This window comes from Callithrix jacchus, chromosome 7 (genome assembly GCF_049354715.1).
Source record: "Callithrix jacchus isolate 240 chromosome 7, calJac240_pri, whole genome shotgun sequence".
In the NCBI taxonomy this organism is placed as follows: Eukaryota; Metazoa; Chordata; class Mammalia; order Primates; family Cebidae; genus Callithrix; species Callithrix jacchus.
The window spans coordinates 135,679,905-135,693,465 of NC_133508.1; the positions used below are offsets into that span (position 1 = coordinate 135,679,905).

At 34.0% G+C, this 13,561-nt stretch overlaps 1 protein-coding gene across 4 annotated transcripts in view; it reads right to left on the reverse strand.

Moving 5' to 3' along the window:
* DPYD (dihydropyrimidine dehydrogenase) overlaps nucleotides 1–13,561 on the reverse strand; it is an 895,784-nt gene that overhangs the window by 671,535 nt on the left and 210,688 nt on the right. For all 4 annotated transcript variants that reach the window (XR_008473049.2, XM_035252229.3, XM_054236576.2 and 1 more), the window contains one exon: nucleotides 996–1,083. Coding sequence is in view for 2 of the 4 variants with exons in the window: in XM_035252229.3 (XP_035108120.1) it covers nucleotides 996–1,083 (88 nt within the window). In the remaining 2 variants the exon portion in view is untranslated. The remainder of the gene's footprint in view (nucleotides 1–995; nucleotides 1,084–13,561) is intronic.

The window sequence follows — 13,561 nt, forward strand, 5'->3', positions numbered from 1 at the left end:
CTAAAAATTCAAACCAGACTTCAAATCCTAATAAATCTGATCAGTCATAGATTAATGCCACATCCCTCCACCAAAGTAATAATTTTTAAATTCTTTCAAACCCCTAAATTGATATAAAAGTATCATTTTTCTCCCCCTAAATTATTTATTTTAAATACTTGACATATATTAAGAAATAATCTTTATACGTAAAAAGGTACCTGGTTGTTGGAGTAGAGTTAAGGTATCTTTACAGCGTTTTAGAAAATCAGTGGTAAATCTTATGAAAGGATTCTCTATCTTTATGGGAGACTTTCTTCAGCTTTGTTCATCCTTAAAGAATTAGACACTTGGGCAAGAGCTCTCAATGCTCTCTTCACAAAAACAATAGGTACTATTAATTATTCAATCAACTATTCACTTAGTGAATGAAAACTGGGCTTAGACTTACACTGATTTCTTTAAAAAAAAACTAAAGATCAAAATTCTTTGTGTTCTACTCATGCCAATAGAAGCCTTGTTTCTATTTTTTGTTGTATTTTTTTGCTACAACTATATGAGTCACTATGAATTATTTCAAATCTTAAACAAATTAACTAAATTTTAGTAAAAAAAAAATTCTATTCTCTTGCTATATCTGTGTGCTAGACTTACTATCAAGGCACACTTTCAAAGATATTTCACAAATCATAATAGTGTTCTGCCGATCAGTGACAGTTCTTGTCTATGAGTATTTAGCAAGCATAAAGCCAATCTATTCAGTATCTTGAATTTTAAAAATCATTCACTTTAACATAAACTAATTTTCAAAATGAACAATTAAATTTTCATGATAAATCACAACTTGGAAGCGGGTAATTAATAAATGTGCCACATTTTTAAATGCCTATAGAAATCATATTTAATGCTTTAATCAGATATGCTAAGACAAGCTGTATGCTGTACCCATGGATAATAATAAGATCAAGATCAAATACTGTTATTATTTTCATTTGCAGAGTTAAATCTGAATTTACCTTGTTTGCAATACTTGTGATGAATGATTTAATATCAAGATTCGTTGGACAGCTCTTCTGACAGGGGGCATCTGCACATTTCAGGCATCTAGGAAATAAAATAACTGCATTAAGAAACAAGATAAGTGAGCTAATCTATGTATTTTCTACCTTATACTCATTCAGAGTCAGTGTCTAGTAAGTATAAGTAAAATTACATTATTTTTAGGTAAAAAACTTTTTTTTTTTTGAGACACAGTCTTGCTCTGACACCAGGCTGGAGTGCAGCGGCATGACCTCGGCTCACTGCAATCTCTGCCTCCTGAGTTGAAGTGGTTCAAAACATTTAAGCAATAAATACAAAATTTCTGTGTTTCAGCTTTTGTATTCCTCTTGAGGTACATAAATGAGAATCACGCTGGCTAGTAACTGCCCTGCATCTCAGAGTTTCTTCTTGATTTTAAGAGAATGATATTTATGTAGGATACACCATTCGTTCACTCTCTCAGTTTTGTTTTGATCTTTCACTATGATGACAATACTTGGCATGCAGTTTTTTTTATGATAAGGTTTCTAATTCTTTTAGACAAAAATTATTACACAAATGCGAAGATCCAAGGTAAAGTCTTAGTTTACCACTTGAAATATCGTTTCTTCCACTCTTCCTTACTCCCAGCTTCCTTCTCTACCTGCCTCCCTCTTTCTTTCCAATTTTCTGAAGTCTTTCAACCTGCATCCTGTTCATATGACAACTGAGTTCTGTAGTAGATACTTCAAAGCATAGCCCAGATCCACTCCCTTCAAGACCAAAGCTTTATTCCCACAACTACCTTCCCTCAGCTGCTGAAGAGAACAGGTTCCACAAGGTCAGGTCTCCTTTCCAGTAGCAGGACACAACCAATTCAAGGTCACTGAATGGGCTTAGAGGCTCGTTACCCACTCCCGTATTTGGGGAGCTAGTCTGCAAGGAGCCACTGAAGCATTTATTGTGACTGTTTGCCCAATCCCACTTCCTTCACTCTTCTACAGATGCTAATCTGCATGTAAACTTCCTGCGCATTAATCTCATCTCAGATCTGCTTCCTGGGGACCTGGCCAGAGATATATTCAAACTTTGTTGCACCTAAGGACCACCAGGAAGCTTGATAAGTGGCACAGACTCCACAGAGGAGCCCCCACAGAGTCGAAGTTACTGGCCTGGGAATCTGCATTTTGAAAAAGGGCCTCTGAAGTGATTCTAGTATTCATAATTGGAACCACATTGTTAGAACCAGAATTCTGTCATTATCCACTTGGGACAATTGAAACCAATGGCCAGACTCATCCTTTATTTTCACATTAACTTACATGTGTTTTTTTTCATTTATTCATTCATTTAATACATATTTAATGAGCCTCCATTACATGGCAGACCCTGGGATATGAGAATGTAAAAGTGTTGGAAAATGATCGCCATGGTCCTATCATAGAACATGCAGTTTGAATGAAATGCAGACACAGAAAAGCCACACACTGGTCAAAGTGGTCAATGAGAATTTGGGTGAAATACAGCATGTTAAGGGAGCACAGAAGGACAGTAGTCCTGGAGGGAGACAGTCAGCACAGGGTTCTTGGGAGGAATAATATTGAAATAGAAGCTTGAAGAATGAGTGGACCTTAGGAAAGCAAATGACAGTGGGATTCTGAGTGCAGGATCACTTAAGAGAATGACCCAAGAATAGATAGAGTATGCACAAATACCTGGAAAGGAAAGAACATGACAGGGCAGGTGAATGAATGAATTTGGTCTAGCATAAAGTGAGAGTGGGAGTAGAAAGAAATGAGGCTGGAGATAGACAACTAAAGAAAATATACAACTACCACATGTGCCAGAAAAACAGAATTCTCTAAGAATTTCACTAAGAATGGATCCTACATTGCTCAGTGACAAAGGTGACTAGTTAGCTAATTTTCTATGCACTTCCATGTGCAAAGACCTTGGTTCATTTCCTTCATGAAAACAAAACCAGTCTCCTTGTCATTCTTCTGTGAGTGAGAGCCCTCTTCATTGTCTGAACCAATTTCTCAGTACCTAATTAATATCTTGTTTTTAAATCTGATCTTCTTTCTCTGGTTTGTGCCCTTAGCCTTCTCTCTAAATTAAATTTTATACAATGAGTACCAAAGGTTTTTCATAATCAATTGTCCTCTCTGAAATGTAGTCATTAAACCTCTCCCCTATCATTTCTCTAAATGCCATTGTTAGATTCACATCTATCATTTAGTTGAATTCCTATTTGCTCATACTTAACATTTTCCTCCGAAACACTATTACTGAGTTCAAAAGTAATTTCTTTAAAGTATAATTTGCAGCATACATTGCAAACAATGCAAAAAACTTTGTAATGTATGGCCTATTTGGTCCTTGATGTTAAAATGAGGTGATATTTATATGTGTAACTGTCACGTAGATAAATACGCTGAGTGTGAATAGTGGAGTGAAAGGATTTTCTTTTATGTCACAATATAAAAAAGCTAAAAACTTAGCAAATAATATACCAATTAAACATCATCTTATTGTTGAAAAAAGTTTTTTCAACGGTTATACAATATCTGACATTACACAGGAATAAACATACACACACATATATGGCACATCATATGGATTCTGGTTATCCCTAATGAAGTCACAAGTTTCCTGCTTTTCTTTTTTCTAACACCCAATGTGAATAATAACACATATTAAATTAAAAAATAAAGTTATAATGTCAGGTATAAATGAATCAAATTAATGTGCAGTGTATTTTTCTCTTCTTCCAGAGAAATCTTATATTCAACGTAAACAGATTCACTTAACAGCATTGACAATGTAAGGATTTTTAGTTGTGGTTATTAAGCCTCTTTACCAAATAATTCTCCTTTTATTATTGAGCTAGTTCACAAATAACAGCTGTTGAAAATGTCAGATGTTAATGAGGCAGGGCCACGCAAACCTGAATTGTAGCATTCTTTTTTCCTTTGGTGTCATGAATATGCCAGAATGGGCAGACTCTGATAATAATACCATCTTGCAATTCTCTAAGCGCTCTGCAGACTAAAGTGCATCAGGCTGCCATTAATCCCACTTATCACTCTGACAGCTCAGTAATTACACTACTGCTATAGCCAGGTAGTCCTAATAAAATATCAACCACTGCACTGGAATGCATACTGGTGAGATGTTTTATTAAACTTCGAGGGGTGGGGGTTGATCATCAAGTGACATTAGTATTGACCTATTTTTCTATTTGACAATAAATTATCCTTTGACCATGCCATAATAGATATTACAGAGTGCATTTACTGTACCAAATCAGAAAGGTACTGCATTACAACGATATAGGCAAATGGTGTAAATAAAATAGCAGAAATGCATGTCAGAATGTTATTACCTAAATTGCCTTAAATGATTGATACCATGAAAAATCACAGACACTGTACTTAGGGGAATATGTCAACAATTATTGTAAACCACAGTTCCACATAAATTTCTCCATAATTTCTACATAAAAGTAACATTTAAATTACACTTGTTTTCATCTTTGGTCATTTAATTCCCCTTTTACCTTTCAAAGTTACTCTACTACAACTTATTTTTAAATGCATAATCAGCAAAAATTAATTCAGATAAACAATTATGTCATATTTTTATCTCCAAATAATTGTTATACATAAAGTTAGATAAGTGTATTAGATTTTTTTAAATGCAAGGAAACAACCTGGAGTTTTCACTAGTCTCATACTTTTTAAATTTTCACATTTAATACAAAGCATAGCAATGAACTTCACTAGGAGCAAAATAGAGAGCTATTAATCAATGTTAATCTTTCATGATTTGACATGACCATAAAAAAATGTATGAAAACATAAGTACTGATACTTAAAGGCCAAAAACTATTAAAGATATATTTATCCAGGATATTTCTCTAGAAAAAAAGGAAACATGATTCCTCTTCTCTAATATCAGTGAGGCTAGACAGTTTTACTCCATAGTATGACACCAAAAATATTATAGTGAGTAATGAAACAAGCGGCATTTCATTCTCCACACATCTGAGAACAGATGCCTGCTTCTTTTATTGGTAACCATCCACAGCATTTGGAATTGTAACCTATGCTTGTTAAAGAATTTTCTACTCCATGAGTTTAAATGGCTGAATTAATTTCTTTCTCAGTTAAAAAATAATAAAAAAAAGACATACACATAAATCAATCTGAAACCCTTAAAACTCACATTGTATTGTCTTAGCTTTGCTACGTTTTGGTTTGAGTCAGCATGGTTTAATCAGGCAATGCAAGTCTATATTAATCTATATACAATGGCATTAAGCAAGAAAGTATTTACAGTAAAAAATTATTTTCCTATTAGTAATATTGCATTTCCTCATATATTTAATGTTCAATATTAAAGTAAGGTCTACATAATTGAGATGCAAAAGATGGATTCAAAACACTGCTTCCCTACCCTATAAGCACCAGTGTAGGAAAATACATAGTTTAATATCTTCCCCAATGGTGCAATACGTCTACTGAAAATTGGGCAGAATCAACTGTCCAGTTGAAAAGAAGTGTGAATAAAGAAATCGAGGTTGGAAGTGTCATTCATGCATGAGTTCCACAACTTTTATCCTTTGTTTCCAGACCCTATCATAATAAAAGGACACAAGAAAAATGGCTAGTATCTTTAAAACACGATGGGACTAACTCCATGTTCTGATCCATTAAGCAGTCAAAACAGCCAAAAGCCATCCTCAGCTTCCAATAATTATCTGCCTATTTATATCTCTCTGCTTCTCTTAATAATCCATTAACAGCCCTTCCTATGTACTTCTGACTCTGCTTCTCTGATTACACCACAGGTTCTTAATAGCTTAGGGCTATCTGGAACTAACTTTGAATATTCTTAAATGTGCATCTTGGCCCAGCCTCTATTATACTGAGCTGGAAGCTACGATAACATCGTTAAAAGTAACTGAATTTTTAATGCTGTGCACCATTCTGCTGTTTAACCACACCTGTATGTTCATGTTTTAAGGTGTTTAATATTTATTTGTATTTACAAGTTAAACCAAATATAATTTTAAATAGCTATTTATCTACTAGAAATTTTCATTTGCACGTGGGTGCTTCAAAACAATTCAAGAGGCAAATTTAGAACAGAACACAATTCACACAATTGATGCTCAAAATTATTTGTTGGATGATCATAATCAGGAAGCTGGGAATAAAACATAGTTGAGAACTTTCCTACAAGTACTTTCTGTAGTCTATGTCGAGGGATTATTGCTTTTGCCATATAATAATAGCTTTAAAATGTATAGTTCACACTTTTTGCATATTTTGAATTAAATGAAGGGACTTATGTTAAATTCCATACTCATTATTTCTTTTCATCCATAACAGATTCCTAATAAATTATAGGATTAATTCTATCTCCACCTCATAGATGAGTCTCCAGCCATCTCCCAGAAGCAGAAAGAGACCAGTAGCCAAGGCAGTGCAGGAAACGACTAAAACACATTTAGAATCTTACACCCAGGACTATCCCATCTACGTATAAAAACAGGTTAGAATTTTAAAAGGTGGTGTTCTACTGACCCCATCTCTTGGTGACATCAGTGCCTCCACCAGAGTAATTTGAAGACTGAGAAAAAAGCAGTTAAGAAGTCACAGCTAGAAAAAGAGCACAGTATCATCTCTCCTGGAGTCCAATTTGAGTTTAGAAAAAAAAAAAAGTAAAAGGTAGTCTTGACTGTCTCCTCAAGAGGCTTCTCAAGTCCAGATGAAAAGGTTAGGGTTTTACAGTGTCACACAGTTTTGAAGGTTTACCCAATCTTAGCAGTCACTGAGGCACTATGACTCAGAGAAGGAAAGTTACTTGTTCTAAATCTTCCTCAGAATGTACGGCAAGCTTTTATAATTCAGTCCATTGCCTTTCTATTCTGTAACATTTATTTTCTCCTAATCCATATGCTATTATTAGGAAGCTAGTTTTATTACAATTTTAAGCAACTTTGATTTAGCCATTAGTGCTGAAAAGATACTTTTATTAGCATATTCTTATTTAAAAAATACGCTACAAAATCCTCAATAGCACAAGAAACCACAACTTCAATCAAGTACATTCTGTTGTCTTACAAGTAAATAAAATATCTTCTAAAAAACAGAACATATCACCTTTTATATAATTTTAAACAAGGATTGTCTTATTTTACTATACAGAAAAAATACCATTATGATTATTAAAGCCTATTGCTCTTAAATGTATTTCTTTCACTTTCTTACCCTGAAGGTGATTTGGATAAAGAAGAAGATTCAAAAATATGTTTTTGGTATACAGCGGTGAAATAAGAAAGATGTGATGGAAATGGTACACATTAATAACTGCAGAGGAGTCACTGGAAGAAAACACACACACCGTGAATACAGAAACAGATAGATATAACCAGGAATGAAAAGAGAACACAGCCCATATAAAGAAAGTAGGGTCAGTACTTAATGCTTTCTGAATCTACTGGGGCTTTCACTTATTGGAAATATAAATGCTACATAAATGAAAATATTTAAATAGTAGCACTAAACAACAATGACCAAAAGGGCAAAAGAAAATGTTTTTCTGTTTGGTTTGGTTTGGTTTTTTTGTGAAATGAATGGAACTGTTAATTATGCTGAAAATTATGGGGTTGAATGATATTACTGTAGGCTGCAGCATTAAGGAAAAGTGTCCCAATTCTCACTACTCTCTGTTAGAAATTTCTTTATGGAGCATAAGATCATGGTTTATAATCTGAAGTGTTAAAATTGAACAAAAAATAAGTTATTAATCATAACTATTAGAAGTAATTAAATATTAGCTATTCACCAGTTTTTATATATCAATAATACAGAAACAGTAACAGTAAAGTCAATGCAGGAAAAATATATAAGAGCATTCATTAAATGTTTCCCTGCCCAGCAGATATCTGGGCACTAAAATAGCTGATATAATTTGATCCTTGTCACCTGCAGCTACAACAGAGGTACACTTTAATCAAGAAAACCAGAGAACAGCATAGATAAAAGCTCTGCTTTATGTCCTGAAGGGACGGGCTTGTTGGCAACACTCTCCTAGGAAGCCATTCTTTATTCACCTTAAATATGGTGAGGATTGAGAGTATGTACTTAAAAGGATTGAGGGAGATGGCAAGATTCAGGAAGGTAAGATTTTCCTCTGTCTTGTTGTAATGAGGAAAATAGCGATAAGCCATGTACTTAGGATAGGATGCTTTATAGAAACTGTCTATACTTAGCATAGTCAGTCAGTTAATACATAGCATACATGCATTTAGTGCGTACATGTAATATACTTAAACATATACACACACACATACACACACACACACAACTCACTATGTGTGTGGATGCACCCAGACTTTCATGTATGCTAATATTAAATGCTCAAATGTGCTTGCTCATCCTAAGCCTTTAAGTGTATTAACTCAGAAAGAATAGCACTGAGGTGAAGAGTACAAGCTCTGGTGCTTGATTGCCTATATTTAATTGTTCACTTTACTGGTTTTAAGATGTTAGACAAAGGACTTAAACTCTCTGAGCATGAGTTTTCTCATTTGCAAATGGGGATAACTTGTACATCTAATTGTTGCAATAATTTTTAAAGATTATACACTTAATATGCATTTCTTTAGTAATTCAGATATTTTCCATAATCTTCAATATATTCTGAAAGTTATATATTGCTTCCTCTTCTTTAACATGGAAGGAATTAGTGAAGAGCCAAAGTATAATATTTTACAATTATTTATGTACATTAAACATAGTAGGTATCTGACAAACATATATATGTGTGTATATATATATATATATAAGTATATAAATATATATATGTGTGTATATATATGTGTATATATATTTGTCTGAAATCTTATCTGGATAAAATGAACACTTAAAGCATATATACACACACACACATGTGTATCTATATATATGCATGTATACATATACATATGTGTATGTGTGTATATATACACATATATACACAACATATATATATATACGTGTGTGTATAGATATATAGATATAGATATAGTTATGCTTTAAGTGTTCATTTTCTCCATACAAGATTTCAGAAGAAAGAAAAGTTATTTTCTTCTCAGGAGAACCAAAGAAGCCTTCTTAGACAGAGAAAGTTATGCTTAAAGTTGAAGAACAGGTAGGATTTGACCATGTAGAGATTATAATAGAACTTAATACTGACAGCAAGATATCAATGCAGTATGGCTCTTCATTTTATTCTACACAGCAGCTGCCACTGCACCATGTACATTTCAACTGCCAAATAATGTGAAATGAATGAATGAAAAAAATACAGGGAAAAGAAACAATTGTCTAATGCAATCTATTAAAATAGATTATAGGCTCATGCAGGACAAAAACTAAAATTCATCACTGGTTCTCAGTGCATATGCTATTAGCTGGCACATATATAGGTGTTCATATGTGTTTATGAAAAATTTCTCAATCATTGTACTTCAGGAAATCAAACAATGAAAATACATCTCAATCGCATCAGTGGTCTGATATTATTTAAAGTGTACTGTATACAGAATCCTTTCTTCTTGAGGCTTTTGGTTGTTTCCCCATGATAATGGTATGATGTAAAAATATTCATAATTGCTACAAAGAGAATAAAATACCAGGAATACAACTAACAAAGGATGTAAAGGACCTCTTCAAGGAGAACTACAAACCACTGCTCAATGAAATAAGAGAAGACACAAACAGATGGAGAAAAACATTCCATGTTCATGATTAGGAAGAATCAATATCGTGAAAATGGCCATACTGCCCAAAGTAATTTACCGATTCAACACTGTCCCCATCAAGCTACCAATGACCTTTTGCACAGAACTGGAAAAAACCACCTTAAACTTCATATGGAACCAAAAGACAGCCCGCAAAGCCAAGTCAATTCTAAGCAAAAAAAACAAAGCAGGAGGCATCACACTACCGGACTTCAAACTATACTACAAGACTAGAGTAACCAAAACAGCATGGTACTGGTACCAAAACAGAGATATAGACCAATGGAACAGAACAGTGGCCTCCGAGGCAACACAACACATCTACAACCATCTGATCTTTGACAAAGCTGACAAAAACAAGCAATGGGGAAAGGAGTTCCTGTTTAGTAAGTGGTGTAGGGAAAACTGGCTGGCCATGTGCAGAAAGCAGAAACTGGACCCCTTCCTGACACCTTACACTAAAATTAACTCCAGATGGATTAAAGACTTAAACATAAGACCTAACACCATAAAAACCCTAGAAGAAAACCTAGGCAAACCCATTCAGGATGTAGGTGTAGGCAAGGAATTCATGACCAAAACACCAAAAGCATTGGCAACAAAAGCCAAAATAGACAAATGGGACCTAATCAAACTCCATAGCTTCTGCACAGCAAAAGAAATGGTCATTAGAGTGAATCGGCAACCAACAGAATGCGAAAAAATTTTTGCTATCTACCCATCTGACAAAGGGCTGATATCCAGAATCTACAAAGAAATAAAACAGATTTACAAGAAAAAAACAAGCCCATTCAAAAGTGGGCAAAGGACACAAACATTCACTTTACAAAAGAAGACATACATGAGACCAACAAACGTATAAAAAATGTTAATCACCAATGGTCATTAGAGAAATGCAAATCAAAACTATATTGAGATACCACCTCACGCCAGTTAGAATGGTGATCATTAAATAATCTGGAGATAACAAATGCTGGAGAGAATGTGGAAAAATAGGAACGCTTTTACACTGTTGGTGGGAGTGTAAATTAGGTCAACCATTGTGGAAGACAATGTGGCCATTCCTCAAGGACCTAGACATAGAAATTCCATTTGACCCAGCAATCCCATTACTTGGTATATATACAAAGGATTATAAATTGTTCTACTATAAGGACACATGCACATGAATGTTCATTGCAGCACAGTTTACAATAGCAAAGACCTGGAACCAATCCAAATGCCCATCGATAATAGACTGGACAGGGAAAATGTGGCACATATACATCATGGAATACTATGCAGCCATCAAAAATGATGAGTTCGTGTCCTTTGTATGGACATGGATGAATCTGGAGAACATCATTCTCAGCAAAGTGACACAAGAACAGAAAATGAAATACCGCATGTTCTCACTCATAGGTGGGTGTTGAACAATGAGAACACATGGGCACAGGAAGGGGAGCATCACACACTGTGGTCTGTAGGGGGGAAATAAGGGAGGGACAACAGGGATGGGGAGAAATGCCACGTATAGGTGATGGGGAGGAAGGATGCACAATACACTGCCATGTGTGTACCTATGCAACAATCTTGCATGTTCTTCACATGTACCCCAAAACCTAAAATGCAATACAAAAATAAATATTCTTCTAAAATAATTAAATTAAAAATGATAGGAGGGATAATATAACCTACTGTGAAGGTTGTACTTTTGAAAATGGCTACATTTTAACTAAAAGTGTGCCTGATCTTTATCATGGGAGTATATGTTTGAAAAGTGTCTGAAATATGTAACTGGTTAAGTATGAAAATATTTATGTATTCCTATTCCATACATTATCTCTTAGGTATTCTGTACATCCTATCTCCTTTTCCTTTTTCAATTGTTGTCACATGGTGAGATGGCAACAAAATATTCATTATGTTCCAGGGTAGAGTAGCAAATTTCCCTGACAAAATAGGCTATCGATGTACAAATCTGGTCTGTCTTTCTATAAGTATTTATAACTAAGGAAACACCTATATTTTATGTATCACATTAATTTGTGTGAGTTTAAATATATGCAACCACACATATCCATAATAGAGATTAGTTATACATTTAGTTAACATGTAGCCATTTTCAGAAGCCCAAGGTGCACAGTATTTTTTATAGTCCAACCATTTTATAGTTACCATTTTTAACTATAACAAGCCATATGCAATTTTTTTTTGCAAACCAAGATGTTGTTGCTTGCTCACCTTCATATTCTAGACAGCTGTTACATGATGCTCAATACCCTTTTGGCTCTTCACAGACCTTGGTGAGTACTAACAGTTTTTATTATAGCTTTCCTACTGCATTGTAATCTTATTTCACCTGGACCATTTCCCCACTAGTGTCATAAACTCTTTGATTTATATCAAAAAATTGTTCCAGGCTTCATAGAATAAAAGACATTATTTTGTGTAGCATATTCACATGCTATGCAAATTATCTTCTCAATTTTTGAAATACCTATTGGATGTTTATATTAATTTCAGTGAAGTCCCTTTAGAAAAGTTTTAAAAAGTGATATACATTTTTCATAGGTGCCCTAGAAGTAAACTTTTCAGCAAACTTCAAAACTGAGAAAGCTCTATATTTTATGACATATTTGCAGGCAATTTCGGAAATAAGATAATAGTAAATAATAACCTGACATATAAATTCATAGCATGATTACCTCAGGATTTAAAAGAAAAATAAAAATTTGAAAAACAGATGTGAAAAAGGAAGTCAAATAGTTAAATCCATAAAATAGATGTTCCTATATAATTTCTATATATATGGAATATGTTTGTTATGAAAAAATAGTATGTAGATGAATATGCAAACCTACTTTAGGGCATGTAGACTAAGATTTGGGATAGATTTTACTTTTCACAATACTATATTGTTTGCATTTTAAAAAGTAAGTATGACTTACGTTATTAAAAAAAACAAGAAATAGATGTTGATTGACAACTAAAATCACATTATCTTACGTCATTTTTACTTTTTGCCCTGGTCATCTGAATTGACCAGGCAGAAGCAAACCAATGATAATCCCATATATGAATTTACTTACTCAAAGTCTTTCCAAAGCCTTGAGGAAGATGGCTTTGAGGATCAAAGAATTCAGTTAAAAGTTTTAACAGAGTGACCACAATGAATATACAACTGACCCTTGAGCAACATGGGTTTGAGCTACATGAGCTCACTTATACATGGGTTTGTTTTCAACCAAATAAGGACTGAAAATGTGGTATTTGTGAGACACAAAATGTCCCTATATGGAGTGCAGAGGAACGTATGTGCAAATTTTTGTATATACAAGCGTCCTAGAATCAATCTCTAACATATTCCAAATGATAACTATATTTCTGAGTATTTAGTGGCTCATAAAGCTACCATAAAAAAGGGCTGAGGTGGATGAAAAGAATACAGAGCAACAACACAAGTGCTGAAGGCATTCATTCACTAATTAAGTTGAAAATAGAGGAAAAACAAAAAAGTTTGGCCTTAAAAGTAAAAGACAGTATTCATCAAGAAAAGAATCTCTGAAAACACAACCAAAACAAGCAATGGGCAAAGGATTTCCTATTTAATAAATGGTGTTGGGAAAACTGGCTAGCCATATGCAGAAAGCTGAAACTGGAACCCTTCCTTACACCTTTTACAAAAATTAACTCCAGATGGATTAAAGATTTATAACACCATAAAACCCCAGAAAAAAACCTAGGCAATACCATTCAGGACATAGGCATAGGCAAGGACTTCATGAC